Raw genomic sequence first — 20,574 nt, forward strand, 5'->3', positions numbered from 1 at the left:
CTACAGAAGCTTATTTTAAACCCATGTCAGTCGAGGTGATAACAGCAGAAGGAAAATGGACACCTTTCTGTACTTCTAAGCAATGTTAGTAGCATTTCAACTTAATTTTGGACAAGTTTTCCTATTTCTTTCACTGACAGCTCTTACAGATTTTGTTGATAATGTAACAAGAGACAGAAATCTGAGTAAACCTCTGTGATGCAAACCAGGTTTTCCTCTAATGGGGAATATCAAGATTATTGATTTGCCCCAGTTGTGTTTGACTTGTGAAGAGTCTCTGGCTCAGGAGGTAATCATGCTAGTGTAATCTGGTGACAGTGGAGTTTAGAAGACGTTTTTGGAAAATACAAAGTATCAACCACCAAGCTGCAAAGCAATAAATTCAAGTTTTTATCCTGGTTTCATAATGCTACTGTCTAATCCAAAGTACCTGGATTGGTGCCAGTCATATTTTGGCCTGGCTACCAACGATTGCTTTGTTTTTGGATTTCACTGAGTGGGATTAAAATAATAGCTGTAATAACTGCTTTCGAGAAGAGAAATTCTTGCAGAGAACCTTCTTGGGTGCCTAAGACCAGCAAACTATTTTTTCCCAAGATACCTTAGGACAAGAGTGTGTGTGTGTGTCTTATGTTTTCACAGCACGTCCCACAGCTTCTTGTCTCCTTGTTGGCAACCATTACCTTTGAGTTATGATTTAACCCAAACATTTCATGATAGGGTACTAAAGATGTGTTTGCTTTTCTTGGTGGGACCATAAGCTTAAGGCTGGAGCCTCAAAATTCTGTGGCATGAGATAGTACTCCTCCAGAACATAGGCTCCTGATTACATCATCCCAGCAGCTGTGCGACTGTGAATGTGTTTTGAGAGACACAAGTTCTGGTATCCGTGTTGCTATTGTTTGAGTTTTCCATAACAACTGGAAATGTCTTTTATTGTAGCCCTAGGATAGTCCTGGACAGTAAGAACCTTGATTGTTATCTGTTTGTTACTCTTTGCTTGGAGAGTAAGAGTAGTCACATTTGATATTCTGGTGGCTTTTTTGTCACTAACTAGGTACACAACATACTTGGAGGGAAAGGGCTGCAGGATTTAAAGAAAATGTAGACAGAACTTTTCCTTTGAATTCTTGTTTTTCTAGCTCAACTTGCTTCAAAAGATGTGAACCCTCTTAATGCTCCATGTGTTATGCTTGCCTGCCCCTCCATGCATAGTTTTTTTTTTTTTTTCTTTGCTTGATTTTTCAGGCTTTTTTTGTCCCATGGTTTGCTTGTCCAGTGAGCTAAACACTTTGATGGTAATAGTACATCAGTGGAAGTGGTGTTAAGTAGTGGAAAGCTTACAAAAGTGCATATGGAGAAGGAAATTTAGGATTGTAGTTGCTCTATCCTGATCTCAAAGTGCTGAGGACAAGCATGCTACAGCTTTGATGTTCAATCTGTAAATATAAAAAAAAAAAAAAAAGGCATTTAAGATAACTGACAAAAACCCTCATGGCAACAACCACCTACAAGATTTCCAAGTAAAGAATCACAGAATGTTAGGGGTTGGAAGGGACCTCGAAAGCTCATCCAGTCCAACCCCCCCTGCCAGAGCAGCATCAGCTAGAGCAGATCACACTGGAACACATCCAGGTGGATCTTGAGTATCTCCAGAGAGGGAGACTCCACAAGCCCCCTGGGCAGCCTGTTCCATTTCTGTTTCCATGGAACTTCCTATGCCTCAACTTCCACCCATTGCCCCTTGTCCTGTCATTGGGCATCATCCAGAAGAGTCTGATGGAGATCTTCTTGGAACTCACCCTTTACTTATTTCTAAATATGAATGAGGTCACCTCTCAGTCTTCTCCTCTCCAAGCTAAAGAGCTCCAGCTCCCTCAGTCTCTCCTCATAAGGAAGATGTTCCACTCTCTTAATCATCTTTGTGGCTCTGTGCCGGATGCCTTAAAGCAGCTCCCTGAGGTCCTTCCTGAACCGAGGGGCTCAGAACTGGACACAGTATTCCAGATGCAGCCTAACCAGGGCAGAGTAGAGGGGGAGGAGAACCTCTCTTGACCTACTGACAACACCCCTTCTAACACAGCCCAGAATGGCATTGGCCTTCTGGGTCAAGTGAATCAGTCATGCAATAGTGTGAGCAGTGTGGGCCAATATTTTCAGTGGCAGTGGTTCTGAAGCAGTGGCATGTTTGACATCTAATGGGTTAGTCTTTGTACTGTGGCAGTGTATTTGTGTGAAGGTGTCTTGGATTGCACCCAGGGATGCACCTAGCTGAAAACTTCCCCCTAGAAGAAGTTTGGGGGATTTTTGTGTGGTGTTTCCTCTGACCATCTGATAGCTTCACAGAGGCACTGTTGTGGGCCAACTAATTGTAGTGGATCTGTCACTGAGAAGTCGTCTGCGGTTTCCTTTTGCCATCATTAGCCAAACAATATGTTCTTCTTTTGCCAGACATGGTTTTGGTCATTTCTTCCCATCCTGCCTCTTAGAATCATAGAAACACAGAATGCACTGGATTGGAAGGGAACCTTTGCAGTGAGCAGGGATATTAACTTGATCAGGTTGCTGAGAACCCCTGAAGTTTGAATGTCTCCAGGGATGAGGCCTCCTCCACATCTCTGGGAAACCTCTTTCAGTATTTCACCACCCTAATTGTGAAGAACTTCCTTCTCATGTCTAAATCTGCTTTTCTCTAGTTTAAAACCATTGTCCTATTGCTACAAGCCCTTCTAAACAGCCCCTCCTTAGCCTTCCTGTAGGTCTCCTTCAAATATTGAAATGCCACTATAAGGTCTCCCTGGACCCTTCTCTTCTCTGTGTCATCTTCAGACATGATTTGGTAATGAACAAATAGCGTAGGGAGTCTTGTGAGAGCAGTCAGATTTGCCAGAGCAGTGGTTGGCAGCTTGGTGACCAGGAAATGATGAATAGATGAGTATCTCCAACACCCTTGGCATACTACACAATCGGGTTTCTGAACTGATCGGAGGTGGTGATCAGATCACTCTGTCACTGATCCTCTTTCTTATCAATGTTTAAAGCTGGGGATCCAAACAATTGAACACTGTAAAAATCCCATGGTGTATGCACAGTGTACAGGCTCACTAGGCCTAAGCTGTTAGCCATGTGTTGGGCATAACTGGAGAAAAAGAGCAAGTGTCACCCACACTCCTATCAGTCTGAGTGACTGGAATTAGTGTTCAGTTTATCAGCTTTGTTGTTGTGACACTTGGGCTCTTGGATTATAGAATCATAGAATCAGTCAGGGTTGGAAGGGACCACAAGGATCATCCAGTTCCAACCCCCCTGCCGTGGACAGGGACACCTCACACCACATCAGGCTGGCCAGAGCCTCATCCAGCCTGGCCTTAAACACCTCCAGGGATGGGGCCTCAACCACCTCCCTGGACAACCCATTCCAGGCTCTCACCACTCTCATGGGGAAGAACTTCTTCCTCACGTCCAGCCTGAATATCCCTACTTCCAGCTTAATTCCATTCCCCCCAGTCCTATCACTACCTGATATCCTAAAAAGTCCCTCCCCAGCTTTCTTGTAGCCACCTTCGGATACTGGAAGGCCACAATAAGGTCACCTTGGAGCCTTCTCTTCTCCAGACTGAACAGCCCCAACTCTTTCAGTCTGTCCTCATAGGAGAGGTGCTCCAGCCCTCTGATCATCCTGGTGGCCCTTCTCTGGGCACCTTCCAGCATGTCCATATCCCTCTTGTAATAGGGGCTCCAGAACTGGATGCAGTACTCCAGGTGGGGTCTCACCAGAGCTGAGTAGAGGGGGAGAATCACCTCCCTTGACCTGCTGGCCACACTTCTCTTGATGCAGCCCAGGATCTGGTTGGCTTTCTGGGCTGCAAGTGCACACTGACAGCTCATGTTGAGCTTCTCATCCCCCAGCACCCCCAAGTCCTGTTCTTCAGGGCTGCTTTCCAGCCAGTCACTGCCCAGCCTGTATTTGTGCTTGGGATTGCCTTGACCCAGATGCAGGGCCCTGCACTTGGTCTTGTTGAACCTCCTGAGGTTGGCTTGTGCCCACCTCTCAGCCTGTCCAGGTCCCTCTGGATGGATCCCTTCCCTCCAGCTGTCTGCTGCACCACACAGCTCGGTGTCATCAGCAAACCTGCTGAGGGTGCACTCAATGCCTCTGTCCATGGCACTGACCAAGATGTTGAACAAGACTGGTCCCAGGACTGATCCCTGAGGGACTCCACTTGTCCCTGGCCTCCACTGGGACATGGAACCATTGACAGCCACTCTTTGGGTGCAGCCATCAAGGCAGTTCTTTATCCATCTTGTGGTCCACCCATCAAACCCATGTGTCACCAGTTTGGAGACCAGGATGTGGTGTGGGACAGTGTGGAAGGCTTTGCTCAGGTCCAGGTCAATGACATCAATTGCTCTCCCCTCATCTATTAATGTTGTGACTTTAATCATACAGGATAAGTTGACTCAAAAAAGTGTTTTACCTGAGAGCATTTCCCAGGTGTGGGGAACTGCGACTTACACTAGCTTCAGATATTTTAGCTCTTTCAGTGGCAGTGTCTGAATTCCAGTCTTGTTTTGTTGGTATTTTGGATTACATATTGGTATCTCTTTTGTTTTTCTCTAGCTATTAAAGCTAACTACAGCTCTCTCCCACTCAGCACTGTCCAGAGCCAGCTTTCAGCCCTGAACTACGGAATGTTGCTGGTGCTGTCATGCTGTGGGAGGATTTTTTAATGGCCACTAATTTGGAAGGGAAAAACACTTTGGGTTCATGGAATCAAAGCTAACTGACGTTTTATCTGCTTTATCTTTGTTAGGGAGCCTGAGCATTGTACTGTTTTGTTAGTGCTTTAAGAACAATGGAATTGGTTTTGGTGTGTCTAAGAAAGGGCCAGATGGAGATGGTGAGTGACTAAGGAGTAACTCCAGAAAACAGCTGTTTGCCTACTGTGGTGCCCAGTGGTTTTTATCCACATCTTGCCTGAATAGGCTGAAGTACCTCAGTGAGAGTGAATATCTTGAGGATCAGATATTTAGACTGACTAATCTGAGGCAGGGGCTGTGTGCTACCTTGCCAAGTAAGGCTGCAGGTTCCTCAACACCGTGGCAAAATTTGATTTTTTTTTTTTTAAATTATAAAAAGTCTATTTATCAAGGGTGCTGGTTAATTTTGGGCAGATTTTGAGAGAAAGATATTTCAGGTGACTTCTGTGATGGCAGATATTCTCTTAATAGGCTTAAGGAGGAAGACCTAATTTACAGCAGCTACAAAATACTTTTATCTGAACTCTAAAAACATCCTCAGCTTTTATTTATTTGAAAACATGAAGGTTGATGAGTTGTTACAAAATTGGATAGAAATTGTAAACAGGACAACGATTAGGGGTCTTTTTTTTAAAGTGTTTGGAAACCTGCTCTATTTGTCCCCTTGTAACATGTTTTGGGAGTTCAGAGGTTTTAGTGCTTATAAACAGAGCTGCCTAGCTGCTGCTGGTAACTGACAAGTGCCTCCCTAATATTTTGTAGCATTGTGCTGATACTGTAAGCGGATGTTAACTAAGTGCATCTTTCTTTCCCTACCTTCCCACCTCCCCCAAGCCAGGTGTGAAGATGAGAGGGTGTTTTCCTGTGTGTGTTTGACAGTGTTTTAGCAGGTTTTCAGAGCAGTGCTATAAGCTGAGGCAGTATGTCCCCTGCTACACGTGTGACTGGGAGTGCAGAGTGGCTGCCAAGCTACAGTGATGGTCAGTCTGGGAACAGACACTGATGTATTTGATTTCAAGCTGAGTGAAGTAACCATCTAAGAGGCTTAGTTTTCTTTTTTTTTTTTTGTTCTTAGTTTCTCAAATGAGGTAGACTGGGGAATCAGACAATTGTGTTGTTCTTAAGCTAGTACTTAAATGCTAATTAAACCATTTTCTTTCTTATCTTTCTCCAGCGCTGTGTGGTGCTGCGGTTTTTGAAGTCCGCCCCAAACCAGAACAAGGTAAGAGTCCACATGAGCTGTTGCTAAAAGCCCCCAGGTAAGCCAATAACAAATCTGAGGAGAAACAGGAAACCCATGAAAGAACTGTGACTGACAGGGGTAAGAACAAGGACAGGTTTTGAAATGTGCCTGTGTTTCAGGAGTCTTGGCAACAGGAGGAAATTTGATGTCCTCTTATGTAACTCAGATTCTGTGACTGCTGATACCAAGCCCTTTGTTTGGGACATATTGTCAGGCTTCAGTGGAATGTCCATCTGTCTGAGAAGAGAGCTGTGGCAAGAGAAAGTGTTAATGTTGCCCTTCAACATAGGATGCTAAGGAAGAAAGGACAGTTTTACTGACTCTTGCTAGGTGGGACAGAACAGGAATAGTACAGCACTGGTGTCATGATAAAGGTTTGCTGTTGACTACCTTTTCAGCAGCTGAAAAGCTGTGGAATTTGGACAATGATATGAACTACTCCTGAAGATAGCCTTTGTCAGAGAATGATTTCAGTGTCCTGTCTGTTGAGAAAGAGCATGGTGGGGCACAGTCACCAGTGTCACAGACGGAGGCAGGTGGTTTTCTGCTGGAGAAGGAACTGAAGCAAGTTACCTTAGATTTGCTTTAACGGGGACAAAAAATGGGCAAGAATGAAAGGTGGAGGGTACAAGTGAAGTGTGCGCATGGTGCTCCAAGGGAAAATAAAAGAGAGCCCAAGAGGCAGAAGGTTAAAATTCTGCCATTTCCTCCACATAACAAGTAGTCTTCAGGTACCTGAGAGGTAGAAGGAATAGCTTGAGTTGCAGCAGTGTCTGAACTGTGGCTTTGTAAGGTTCAGTGGCAGACTGTTGCGATGAGAAGGAAATACAGAAGGGTTATGGCTGTAATGAGCTGTACCTTAATTTGAGAAAAAAGAAACAAGGATGAATGTGAATATTAAACATGTAGGAATGTTGTTTTGCTTTAAGTCAGGAGGATGAATGCAAAGCAAAATGCATCCACTATAACAAGGGACAGAAGAGGAGAGGTGCTGAAGTAGATCAGAATAGAGGAAGGTAAGCCCCCATCAGCACAGTGTTACATCCAAGTTGCTTGGCCTTGCTGCTGCTGTTGAAAGGCTGCTACCACTGAAGTGTAATTCGAGTTAAGTTTTGGATCTGCTCATAGTGGCAGGATTTCAACCCATGTAGCTGGTACTTCTGTAGTAATCCAAGATAAAAATGTTTAGAGTTGTTAAGGGAACAGGGAAGAACCCAGTGGATCAGAAGAAAGGAAAGCATTACCTATCTCAATTTCTAATAGAGCAGGGCAGAATTAGAACACAAATGTAAGTAAAAAGCCATTGCTATATATATATATAGCAATATATATATAAAATAGCCATTGATATTTATTTAAGAAAACAAAACAAAACACTAAGTCCCATCTCTTTTGCTCCTTTTTTAAGTCCCTAGAGCTTGTTGCATAGTAATTGTTTTTAAAAAAGCTGACCACATTGCAAAGGAAGCCAAGGAAGTGACTATTTTGGTTACCCACCACAGCACTGAAGTTGATAATGCTTCTGTGGACTGCTTTGACATGTGTTTAGTTTGTTGGATTGGGATAGTGAAATACAAGGAGAAGAATCTCCTGGCCTTCTGTTAGTGCTTGAAGAAGGCTGGTCAGGTTCTTGACTGGTTGGTTGGTGAGATTGCTCAGAATCCTGCCAAGCACAGAGGTGGGTGGCACTAGGTATTCCTGTGGGCTGTAGCCTGGTGAAGCACCAAGAGTTTGCTTTTTAGAAACTGATAGCAGAACTGTCATTCAGAGTTGCCTGAGACAGACACTCTTCTCTCCTACTCCTGTGACAGCAGAAAGGCTACTAGTGGTAGAGCTGCTTCTGAACATGCTTTAAACAGTGTCTTTGAGTTAGTGCTCCAGGCTGGTGACTGCATGCCAGAGAAGACTCTCCTGTTACGAACACTAGTGTTGCCTTTTGAGGAGACCTGGCTCATGGCCAGCTCCAGCGTTCTGCATTTGCTTCATATTGTGGTTGTGTGGACTTTGTGATACACAATTCCTGCTTTGCCCTCCAAATGAAAGATTATGTAATTTGAAAAGATTTAGTTATTCTGGTGATTTTTTTTTTTTCTTTTTTTAAAGGATCAGTTTTTCTCAGAGCAGAACAGAATAAATATTTTGTCTTCAGATCTGTAAACATGTCCTGGAGAGTCAGTTTTGGGACATACTTGGATGTAGCAACATGAGAGCTGTAGAGGAGGAAATGTTTATATAGGTGTAATTTGTATTCCTGACTAGTGCAGGATGAGTTTGGATAGAAAGTGTTATTTATCTATAGCTCATCCAGTGAAAACAGCTTGGAAAGCAGCAGCTGAAACACAGCATTTTCTAGTAAGAGGCACAGTGAAATTCAGGTGTATCTCAGTCTCTTGTGCTTAACTCCTCTGGCAAAGGTAAAGACGTCTGCATGCTGCTTTGTATTCACACCACCTGGTTATGGATTTGGGACTGGGTAATCTAGGAGTTAAACAAGGTGCTGTTACTGCAAATGGTGATTGTTGCAACTCAGTGCTCTAAAGAAAAATACTCATAATAAAGTAACACTGGGGCTTGCATTGAGCAGAGTGTCAAGTGTCAGTGCTCGTGGAATGATTTGAACTGCACATTGCTGATTTTAGTGTTTGAGTCTTCTGCTTGAATGACTTTGTTTTGGTTTTTTCCTTCTCTTTTTATTGTATTAAAGCTATGTGGTGAGTTTGAGTGTTTTGCTAAGTGAACTGGCAGTAACAATGGGGCCTTCAAAAGCTTTTCACCTCAGTGCCTTTTAGTGTTGGAAGGTGTTGCTCCAGTAGTCTGTTAGTTGTTTGTGAGCTTTCCCTGGTGTCATAGAATCACAGAACAGTTTGGGTTGCAAGGGACCTTAAAGATCATCCAGTTCCAACCCCCCTGCCATGGACAGGGACACCTTCCACTAGACCAGGTTGATCAAGGCCTGATCCAACCTGGCCTTGAACACCTCCAGGGAGGGGGCATCCATGACCTCCTTGAGCAACCTGTTCCAGTGTCTTACCACCCTTACTGTCAAGAATTACTTCCTAATAATCCAGTCTAAATTTACTCCCTTTAAGCTTCAATCCATTCCCTCTTGTCCTGTTGTTACAAGTCTGGTAAAAAGTCCCTCTCTAGCTTTCTTGTAGGCCCATTTCAGGTACTGGAAGGCTGCTCTAAGGTCTCCCTGGAGCCTGCTTATCTCCATGCTGAACAGTCCCAAATCTCTAAGCATGTCCCCTTAGGCAAGATGCTCCACCCCCCTGGTTAGTGACAGTCTCCTTTTATCTCTAAACATGTTTAATTTGTGTGGGATAGTACTTCCTTCTTTCTCTACACTTTGTCATTACCTGAGTGTTCTCCTCCTAGTATTTTATTTTCTCTTACTCTATTGCTTTTTCTTTTCTGCACATGCTGTTTTTCCTCTCTTGATTTTTCTAACTTGGACAGGAGCATTGCATTTTCTGTTCCTCTACTGTTCCTCAATCCCAAGAGCAAATCTGTATGTTTCAGTGTTGTACAGTGGTAGGCAAAGTGGTGCTTTTCCAGAAAAGCTTTGTGTGTTACAAAAAGGGCACAGGAGCTGAGAGATTGTCTATCCTAACAATAAAACACTGTGCAGAGAACCAGAGTGTGCTGGAGTGCTGGGAACAGAGTAATGCCTTTGTAAAGCTTCTCTGTTACCTCTTCAGTCAGCAGAAGCCTGTCAGAGCCAGGCTGTGCTGAGCTCGCATCCTTTCTATCTAGCTTGACTTCTTTGTCTTGTAGTGGAACTTCAGTGTTTCCTTTTGGACACATAGCCCAAAACTAATGGAAGATGACATGTTAGTAAGATTTTTCATTGGCTGGGGCAGGATTTGGGACAGGTGGCAAATCCTGTACCTGGTTGTGCAGAGACTTGTAATGTGGCCCAGCTTTTGTGGCTGTTCTGTTCCCAGTCTCCAAACATAAAACACTGAAAGCCTCTCCTGCTCTTTGCTGTTGGTCAGGTGTGCTGTGCATCTCTTTTCAGCTGTAATGGTCAGAGACAGAGTAATCTTCCCCGCCTCCACTTTTCTCATTTTTCTCTGTCCTTTTCCCCCTGACACTTAAGAATCATCTCTCCTGACCATTTTCCTGGCTGTCCCAGCCTCTCAGGCAGCAGCAGGGAGACAAGTGCAGCACAGGATTCATGGGCCTGTTTAATTTCAAGGTGCATTGACCTACCAAACTGAATACAGCAGTTAAGCTACTTTGCTAACATTGCCTGGTATGTGTATGTATTCTTGAGTGCTACCATTATTTCATAGTTAAATCACCATCTTTCTTTCTTCCAGACTTCAGAGGAAATACTACACCATCTGCAGAACATCGTAGACTTTGGAAAACATGTCATGAAGCAGTTCTTTGGGGAGAACTATGTGCATCACGGGGTAAATATTTTATTCTTCAAATAAATGGCTCCTGCACTGTAAGCAGCAAAGTGTTTTGGGGAATACTGAATGCCAATAAAAGGAATTAGCAGGGTTTGCAAATGTTCCTGAGCAAGATACACAGAAGTGTTTGGGTGAGAACAAAGAGCCTGCTCTGTGCCTGATGAGGTGACCAAATTGCACTCTGTGCTTTGAGCTCTTTCAAGCTACTACTGAGTGGTCATTTCTTTGCCCTGCATAAGGTGAGAGGTGTGGGAGAGAGATATATTTAGACTAACTGCAAAGCAAGGGGAGAAATTTGCTTCATGTGAAGTGTCTGGGTTTCTGTGCAGTCAGAGTAACCTTTCCCCTGGTCTTCAGGGCAGCCAGCTCTAGTTAACTGATCATCAGATACTTGAGGGAAAAGTAGCATCTCCTGGAACTTGAGTTGCACAACAAATCTGCCTTGGAAGGGTGGGATGTGAGACATGGGACGTTTTAATTTGTGAAAAGTGATACAGGTTTCTTTATGCACATTAAGCTGGCACTGCAAATGCTCTTTCTCATGGCTTGAAATGAGTTCTTGGTTTTCATAGTGGAATAACTGTTGCATGTGACTGCAGGTACAGGTGGGTAATGGGAGGAAGCAGCTGCTGACCATGTACTTTGCAGTACTGTTGTTAACACCCACTGAAATTTGGTATTCCATTTGGAGACCCCCAAACTGGGCATTAATTTTTGTGTTGAAATATATTTTCTTTTTTTTCTTGAACAGGAAATTATTCAACTGCCTTTAGACTTTGTAAGACAGCTCTGTTTAAAAGTTCAGCCAGAGAGGCCAGGTAAGTGCCAGGAATGGCATTTAAGAGGAGGCCTTCCTCAAGCTGTAAATTGCCTTTCTTTATGCTAAAATAGAACCCATAACAACTTGGAATATGAGAAAACTGTAAATGTTTAGACAATGACAAGCTGAAAATTGGATGTGAAAAAATGGCTATGTAGAATTAAAACTGGCATCTGAGATTAGTTTGATCAAACTGGGGAAAGGAATTCTCTGTAAGTCTGTGCTTGTTAACTGTTGAATAAGCTTTCAGCTTGCTGGGAAGTCCCTTACAAAGGTCACTGAGAGGGGTGGAAGATGTGTCCTGAAATAATTTTTTAAATTCCATCAGTTTCTCCTCTTGGCCCATGGAGCAGAGCTTTGGAAGATAATTTGGTGTGGAGTTTCTGAAACTGTCTTGTTTTCAGCCTTAGTATTTCACCTGGGGCTAAGCATCTTTCATCTGATGACTCACAGGACTCAAGTTCCAGCTTTTCAGGTCTCTCTCCTGATAGCTACCATCTCATTGCAAGGGGCTGCAGCACTGCAGGCTGTGCTGCCTTCAGTGACTTTCTCTGGGACAAAGGGGCTGTGCTGCTTCTCCAACATGATGCTCTGGGCTCCCTGCCCATCAGTGAAATGCCAGTACGTTGTACGAGATGGGGATTGGAGGCACCAAGTGCAGGAGCTGAGGGTGAGCTGACCTTGTGAAACCTTTTGGAACGTGCAAGAGTGCCAAGGTTTAGCAATCTGTGACGCATGAGCGGGAAGTGAGGCACTGCAGAACTTGGTGTCGTTACTCTTAGCAGTGCTTGGGTGCATTGCTCTTTGTGTATGGCTCTGTGTTCAGTGAGGTGTAAGCTCTAAAATGGGTGAAGAGAAGGTGTCCCTCATGGTGTGCTCATCTTGTGTTCTTAAATGTTCTTGAGAACAGCCAGAAACTCCTGCTTTGGCAAAGCTCCATGAAGAGAAATGTCATTAAAGCAAAGTACTGTTGCCTTTGGGCCAGGAGAAAGTGGAACTAATTTACATACAGTGAGCACAGGATGCTCTCTGTTTTTGACTTGTCCTCACCTTTTGGAGAAGCAGTTCCATAGTGCCAGAAACTATCATGAAAACAAGTAGTGTCAGTAATACTCAGGTAAAAGTAAAGGACAGAACTTAGTTTTAGTTTATAAAGTTCAGTTTTCTGTGTCTGCAGCTCCTGTTCCTCCTTTACAGAGGAACATATAGAATCATAGAATGGTCTGGTTTGGAAGGGATCTCCAGAGGTCATCTAGTCCAACCCCCCTCTGCAGTCAGCAGGGAAATCCTCAACTAGATCAGGCTGCCCAGAGCCCTGTTGGGCCTTGAATATCTGCAGGGATGGGGCCTCAATTACCTCCTTGGGCAACCTCTTCCAGTGTTCCACTACTCTCATGGTAAAGAACTTGTTCCCTAACATCCAATCTAAATCTACTCTTCTGCAGTTTGGAGCCATACAGTTGTGAGGAGCTGCCCCAGTGCTCTACAACAGGAAATTTTACTCTTCGCTTTTAACAGGAATTTTGTTAAGCCTGGAGGAAAGGGTTTCTTAGTAATACCTTTCACATAGGCCTAGCTTAGGAAGGCACTTGTCTAATACTTCAGAACACTGGAACAGGTTGCCCAGGGGTGTTGTGGAGTCTCCCTCTCTGGAGATACTCAAAACCCACCTGGATGCCTTCCTGTGTGATCTGTTCTAGGTGGTCCTGCTCTGGCAGGGGGTTGGACTTTTGAGGTCCCTTCCAGCCCCTAAGATTCTGTGATTGCTGGGTCTGTCTGATTTGGCAAGTGCTTGCAGCTGCATAGATGTACTTTTGCTTAAGTATAGGAAAAGAAATCAAACCCTGGTACTCTGCTGGAGAAAGAAGGCTTCTTCCTTTTCACCTAGTGAGGAATAGCATATAATGGCAGGCTGCAGTCGGTGCGATCTTTTGTTTTACTGTTGCAGTACATTTTTCAGAATGGACATTTTTCTTAGCAATTGGCTATAATGGAACAGGTGTACTCTGCATGGCTCTTAACACTTGAAAATCTAGGGGTGTATGTTCTTTTTAAATTTGAATGAAAATTTCACAGGTCTTTCTGTGTCCCAAAGGGTGTGTGGTGGAGGGAGGTTATTTTAAGGCTTTATCTACCTAATGCCTCTTAATCGTAGTCCGAAACCCTTTTGCTACTTCAGTTCTTCTCAGGATTATATTAAAAAAAGCTATTTTTAAAAGAGGAAAATCATGTTCTGAGTTCAGAGCTTGTGAGGAGGGGAAGCTAACTTCTGTTCCTTCTATGTTCCTTTTCACCTATTTGTGTTCTGATGTAAGCACTGGAGGGGCTACGAGGGAAATACATAGACTGAGGGGTAGAGTGGAACCACTTGCAGGTGCTGTTCAGATTTACACTTTCTCCTGAGCTTCTGAGTAGTTTATGATATTCCTGCCAGCTGTCACAGGTTCCTGTTGACTAGACCAGGGGGTGGCAGTTAGTGCAGATGTAGTTAAGCAAACGTGAGGTCACATCTGACAAAGAGTATGGAGCCTGACTATGGTAGTTGACATGTTTCAGGCCTCTCACTGGCCCTGCTCTTGGACTGAGCTAGGAGCTGGGGTTCAGGGCAGCTCTTGCAGGCTCTGTATGCCTGAGGCAGCCTTAAGGGAGACTGAACACTGGTTTGGTCATGGAGGGCAGAGTTCTGCAGGTGCCTAATTGGCTAAAGCTGGGAGAACTGTACCCTCCAAGTTTTGTGTTGTTTTTTTTTTTTTCCCACCCCCTCAGCTGGTGATGAAGGTAACTACACAGTAAAAGAGATGTCCACACACCTCATTTTCTTGTTTCCTCCAGAGTCTCGCTGTGACAAAGACATGGACACTCTTAGTGGCTATGCAATGTGCCTTCCTAATCTCACCAGGCTGCAGACCTATCGTTTCGTGGAGCACCGGCCCATCCTCTGCATCGAGATCAAGGTACTAACGAAGGGGAAGGTCCTTGGGGCTTTGTTTGTATTTAAGAAGAGACTGACAGAGCAAGGAATCCAGCAGTGGGATAGGGCAGAGCTCACTGCTTTCACTGTGACCCATAGGATATGAAATATTCCCCTCCTTCTACCAATTCCTGATCTCTGGAAAGCTGGACATTTCCCAGGTATTACTAGGCTTTTTTTGTAGGCCACAGCAGTTTAGTGTATCCATATTTCTTAAGTGAGAACTCTAAAATAATTGGCAATAATATACAGTGGTTTAAGTGTTTGCCATTGACTCTTTTTTGGTTTAATATTCCTTTAACTGGCGAGATTTACATATTGTGCACCCTTCTATTTCTCTAAAGAAATACATGTATATTTATAATCTTTGTCTGTTTGTTTTAGCCAAAGTGTGGCTTCATTCCTTTTTCCAGCCATGTTTCACAGGAGATAAAGCACAAGGTGTGTCGTTACTGTATGCATCAGCACCTAAAGGTGAGCATTCTTAAGCCACAGGGCTTTCCTTCCACTGTACTGTGCTGCATTTGCCATTCCAGCTCTGCTCGGCTGTTGAAACTTGCTTAGACCTCCGATATGACTAAAGATAGGAGGAGGATACACATCTGAGTCTCTGGGTGTGAATCTGTTTGGTGAGGGACAGAACGAGTTCTGTGGGAAGCTGGAAGCAGACACACACAATGTTAGTCTTTGAGGACTGTTAACGCTGTTGGTGGGGTAAACTCTGATGTCAAAGCTCCTTTCAAGTCCAGCTCACCAAGTGCCTGGTGGTGTTCTGTAACTCACAGCGACGTGTAACACACAGGGAGTTTGTTGGATGGTGTCTGAAATGGTGGTGTGTGCCTCACTGGAACTTCACATGTGTTACGTCTGTGGATGTGATTGGACTGACTTGAGATAAATATGATTAGGTAGAGCCACAGTAGTCAGGAATCCCTCATTCCAAGGGCTTTCAATGTCATGGGAGTTCTGAGGACAGGATGTTAGTGCCACAGATCTGACTGTTGAAGTAGCTGAGAGTGGTTCCTGCAGGAGCGATTAACAGTGGTGCCTCTCCACAGGTAGCGAACGGCAAATGGAAGCGACCAAGTAAATACTGCCCGCTGGATCTCTTCTCAGGGTAAGGAACTCTGACTTGTCTCTCTTTGCCAAGAAAATCTGTATTACAATTTCTTTCTTAGCTTACTTTGGTTTTCACTGTAGTGTTAAGGATCATCAGTGCCAGCTTGTCTGACTTTCACAGTGAGTATTTCTGGGGCTCTGTACTTGCTTACACCTATTTCAGGGATCAGAGTTGCTTGTTAATGTTCCAGTGCCTTCTGGTACGTGATACTAACCACAGAACTGTTTAGCTCTTTCAGATTTCAAGTTTAACTGGGCACAGTCCCTTTGTCTTTGCAGTGACTTCAGTGTGAGTAACAGGCTTAGTGGGTGTGTTGATTTCAGGTGTCTAGCTGAGATGCCAGAGCCCTCCAGGCACAGGTGTAAACAGCTAAAGACTGTGACAAAACATTCTTCAATGTATTTCTTTTTCTTTCCCTAGAAATAAACAGAGAATGCACTTTGCTTTGAAGAGCTTATTACAGGAGCCACAGAACAACTTGAAAATATTTAAGGTAAACAATCAAATATCTCTGCTTGCCTTTTTTTGCCTTGGCTTTTAAACAATTTGACGTCATCATCTGAACACTCAAGATCCTGCCTCAAACCAGCCTAATCAGCACCATCACTGTTGGACCCCACCAAAAGAAGAAAGTGGGAAAATTGTTAGTTAGGTTTTCAAGTCAGGATGGGTAAGTGTTAATTTCCCAGAACTAGTTAGTCTGAAAGAATTGCTCAGGAGCAGCTAATAGAATAGAACTTTTAAAGATGACTAAAGCTTTGAAATTCAGGAGGAAGAAGTTGGAAAACTTTGCATGTTGCTGCAAGTATTGTTTTCAAACTGCTGTTAAGAGTGTTGAGGCAGGCCAAAGGCAGAGCATGCCTCACTGAGGAAGGGAAAAGTCACCTGCTTTGTGGCATTCGTGTAGGAAAATCATACAGCAGAAGTTGATGGCTTATGCAGGTTTTCAGATTAATTCCAGGAAATAAGGTTCTTTACAATTTATTTCCAGTATTAAACCATTTGAATTACTTAATCAACTGTCCTACTTTTCTGTTAGTACAGGGAGTTGTCAGACCTTTTCTGTCCTTCTTTGTAGCCCTCCTTTTTTCAGTCTGGCCTTTAAAGAAGGTTGTTCACATGGTGTTTTTCCACTATCAATAGTATTTGGAAAAAAGTGATAGGAAAATGTGCCAAGGATCAATTAACTTCTGTGGTTCTGATTATTTACAGGTGATTAGGCTGGGAAAGTAGCAGTACATTTAAATGGACTTTTTGGTCCTAATTCAAAGATTGGTACCTGTGGTATCTGATTAAGAGGACAAGCGTGTGAGGGACTGGGACAGTGTTTGTACACAGACTTAGAACACTTCTCTGTGCTATGTGACTTAAAAAACTAAATTTATGCTTTGGTTAACTCAGTACAAATACCTGGCTTTCATGAAGTGCCTCAATACTTTTTTTTTTTTTTTTCCCCAACCATTTGCAGAATGGGGAACTAATTTATGGCTGTAAAGATGACCAGGACAGTGTCTGTGACTGGAACGAACTTGCTCGTCACTTAAAACCCTTCTTCTTCCCTTCCAATGGGTTGGTCAGTGGGCCCCACTGCACAAGGACAATTGTCAAAGAGCTCATCCATGTTATAACTATGGCTCTACTAAGTAGTACTGAAGCCTGCAGGGCAGGTGATATGAAGACAGTTCCTATTTCACAAGGAAGAAGCTACTGTGAAGCAAGTGCTTTTAATAAGGAGCTAGTAAGAAATGGTAAGAAATAATATTTCTTGAATGCTGTCAGTAATTAACTGTTAACATCTAATGATTTGGATCTTTTGCCTCCTGTTTGCTCTTTACTGCCCCTGTGAGAACAGAAACAAGGCAGTCTGTGACATCTAAGAAAATGAGTTTGGAGCTGCATAACTGCTCAGTAATTGTTTTTAATATGACCTTGTACTGAGCACTTTTAGCACTGTACCTACTGAGAGGGCTAAAATAAATTCAGAAGGTGCTGGAGGAAGAATGGAGGAAAATATCAGTCTGAGGTGGTAACTAACTATCACAGGGTTGGAAATGTTCAGTAGTGGGTGATGAGGTGTGGCTGCTTTGGTTGGTGTGCTAGGTGATACCTGTTCCTTTCCCTGCTCCTCCTGGCAGCCTTCACAAGCTAGGCTCATTTTGGTTGTTTTTTTTTTTTTCCTACTGCTAGAGAGACAGGTACAAACACTGCAGGGAAGAGATGGGAAGTGAGCATTGGGAAACTGTCAATCATGTTAATTTCTCACTGCATAAGCTCTTAATTATTCCAGATGCTGCCATTAATGCCAGTTACAGAAGCAGCACGTTTTTTACTCTGCCTTTGAGGAAGGTCTTGTTCCTTGCTGGTTGGTTTTGCTGCATTTTGTGGAGAAGTAGCTGTCTTGCAGCAGTGATAGCAAATACAAATGAAATAGATAGTAAAAAGGGCCTGGAGCTGAAATGCCAAATAACTTTCTGCCAGCAGTTCATATTGTTCACAGGGAGTTTTGGTGGCTTCAAACTCATACGAAAAATGAACCTTACAGACTCAAACAAGTAGCTTGCAGTGCAAATGGCTCTTTTCTTTTGGTGGGTTGTGGTGGGGTTTTGTTTGGCTTGTTTTTCAATAACTTCTGGGGTTTATAGCAGGTGTTTTGCTCTGCAGTCATATATGTGCTGTTTCAATGTGCAGGTTAGTACATGAACCTGACACAGAAGTGTTTTGGTTTGTTCCCCCCTCCATGACTGGCCTAAAGAGTATTTGGATTTGCTTTGTGAACAAGCACATATAATGGCAAAATGAAGCAAAGAGGACACTGATGTCTGCCTTACTTGAAAATACATTTTCTTCTAGGTAAACATAAATTGGAAAGCTCTGGCTTACCGAGGGGTTGTCTCCTTTATAAAACCCTTCAGGCTCAGATGCTTGACATGCTGGATATTGAAGGACTCTATCCTTTGTACAGCAGAGTGGAACAGTACTTGGAGGAGTTTCCAGAAGAGAGGTAAGGCTTGATGCGTTTTCATTCTTGTTACATAGGTATGCAGGCAACACTGGCTGTAGGCAGACTCTATTATTATGTTGTCTGCAACCTTCCTGCATGGTATTGCATATTCTGAATGTCTAACTTGAAATTTCAAATACCATAAAAATAGAGTTTTTTTTGTTAAAAGTTTTGATGGCAGTCATTTTGACATGGCTTTTTAAGTAGTGATTATGGGAAGTTCACAATAGGGGAAGACAGGAAAATGTCCCATTGTATATTTGCGAAGAATAGAGTAAAATGGATGGTAGGGTTCTCCTGCCCTGAGTTACCTGCAGGGCTAGGGCTGTGTCTGCAGTAGTAAGGAGGTTTTTACAGTCATTCTCAAGTTGGTCAGCCTACAACCTGCCCTTTTCAGCAGCAGTCCATCCTGGGCCTGCAGGATCGTAGAGGTGTGACCATGCTGTTATCCAGCCCCACCTTCTTGTGTGGAGAGAAGGAGCTCCAGATGCCAGACTGCAACCCACAGCTTGAGGGATAAAATCATAGTTCAGGCACTGGAATCTTTATCTTCTGGTAATTCTTGCCTGGTGAAGAAATTACTAGGTGTTGCAAGCTGCTACATGTGGTCTCAAGTGAAGCTTATTATTTGTAATAATAATGGCTACAGAAAGCCTCACCTTGGATGGCTCCTGCCTTCGCAGGCTGTGAGGTGGTTGTAGTTCTGCTGCTGCTCACACGAGGGCACTCTGGCTTCACTTGCCAGAAGTCACTGCTGCTGCTCCTCAGCTCTTGGGACAGCCCTTAGAGCTGAAGAGTTATTTTATGGGCAATGGGTTGGCCCTTCAGCTCTGCTTAAGCCACCTGCTGGGTGACTGGCTTTATACATCAAACAAATAATATGAAAATGTACTAGTCCACCTGTGGGATGTTTGTACCCTGCAAGCCCTCCTGGTGTGCTCTCTGGCTTTTCAGTGGGAGTTCAGGTGTTTAACATGGGAAAGGAAGAGGCTGGACAAAGCACACATCATGACATCTGTCATCATATTCTGTCTTCATCTGCATGAACCCCAACTTGACAGATGAATGACAGATTATGACAGAAGGAGCCTGTCAGAGAAATTTATGTTATACCCACTGTGTGTTCAGCAAGACTTCTGGGAGCTTCTCCACAGTTACACATTTTGAAACTTACCCATCTTGCAAAAAAAAAAAAATCCTGTTCTTGTAATGACAGAGAGGTGGCAGTGGATTCAGAATGACTCATCCTGAAAAATCCACAGCCTAAGCAGCAGCAAATATTGAGTGGTGCAGGGGTCACAGGGACTAGGCATGGTGTTAGAGCTCTGAGTATTAACTGTCTGCTGTTGTTGGTTTGCTCTAATCTGAGTAGCTGGGCTTGCTGAAGAAAGACTTGACTGAAATCTGGTCAGCATCTTGGCTGCCTGTAAATCTTCTTTTAATGTTTGTTTAGAAGCACGCTGCAGATCGATGGCCCTTACAACGAGGCGTTCTATGAGAAGCTGCTGGACCTGTCAGCTGAAGATGACGGCACAGTAGCCTCTGCACTCACCAAGGTACTGAGCACTTGTCCTGTGCCTGTTGCTGAAGCTGATCCGCTCTGTCAGTAAGCACCTCTCTGGTGGAAATGGGGGGACAGCCCCTTAGCATCTCTGCTGGCTGGCGGAGGGCTGTGTGGGTCATGTTCTTTATTGTGCTAGTGTGAAGCTAGAGCAGATACAATTACCAGATGTGTTCAGCATCAGCTCTTGAAAGAACCAGCTTTATTTTTCTCTCCTTTCTAGACTGAGGAAAGTATTTGCGTGGGGTGGGGCTCTTTTGGGCCTTCAAGAAAAGCATCTGTAGAAAATAAACACAATTCTTATAGAGGATGCTGTAAAATCACTCCCTCCTGCTAGCCATCTGTTGGAGAATTTCCAGCTCTTAAAGTACCACCAACAGGGACATACTGACTGTGCTGTAACCTTTTGTAGAGCTTCACTGAGGGGAAATGCAAATACAAGAGAACACTTTTAATGTTGTTTCTGTTGCACAGGTGCAGCAGTACCGAATAGCAATGACTGCTAAAGACTGCTCCATCATGATTGCCCTTTCCCCCTGCCTACAAGATGAATGGTGAGAGACAAACCTGCTTTTTAGTGATGCCTGCTCAGTTAGAAGTTGAAGATGTGTTTGCATGGTTCAGTCAATTCAAGTAACATCCTAAAAGTGGTTGTGGGGTGTCCAAGTATTTG

At 43.7% G+C, this 20,574-nt stretch overlaps 1 protein-coding gene across 1 annotated transcript in view; it reads left to right on the forward strand.

The window, feature by feature from the left end:
* Positions 1 to 20,574, forward strand: part of IPPK (inositol-pentakisphosphate 2-kinase) — a 32,622-nt gene that overhangs the window by 10,930 nt on the left and 1,118 nt on the right. Inside the window, exons 2-12 of the mRNA XM_054387446.1 lie at positions 5,936 to 5,983; positions 10,330 to 10,425; positions 11,180 to 11,246; positions 14,081 to 14,202; positions 14,604 to 14,693; positions 15,278 to 15,336; positions 15,760 to 15,832; positions 16,808 to 17,087; positions 18,190 to 18,340; positions 19,794 to 19,896; positions 20,376 to 20,455. Of these exons, the coding sequence (XP_054243421.1) occupies positions 5,936 to 5,983; positions 10,330 to 10,425; positions 11,180 to 11,246; positions 14,081 to 14,202; positions 14,604 to 14,693; positions 15,278 to 15,336; positions 15,760 to 15,832; positions 16,808 to 17,087; positions 18,190 to 18,340; positions 19,794 to 19,896; positions 20,376 to 20,455 (1,169 nt within the window). The remainder of the gene's footprint in view (positions 1 to 5,935; positions 5,984 to 10,329; positions 10,426 to 11,179; positions 11,247 to 14,080; positions 14,203 to 14,603; positions 14,694 to 15,277; positions 15,337 to 15,759; positions 15,833 to 16,807; positions 17,088 to 18,189; positions 18,341 to 19,793; positions 19,897 to 20,375; positions 20,456 to 20,574) is intronic.

This window comes from Indicator indicator, chromosome 15, assembly GCF_027791375.1.
Source record: "Indicator indicator isolate 239-I01 chromosome 15, UM_Iind_1.1, whole genome shotgun sequence".
Lineage (NCBI taxonomy): Eukaryota > Metazoa > Chordata > Aves > Piciformes > Indicatoridae > Indicator > Indicator indicator.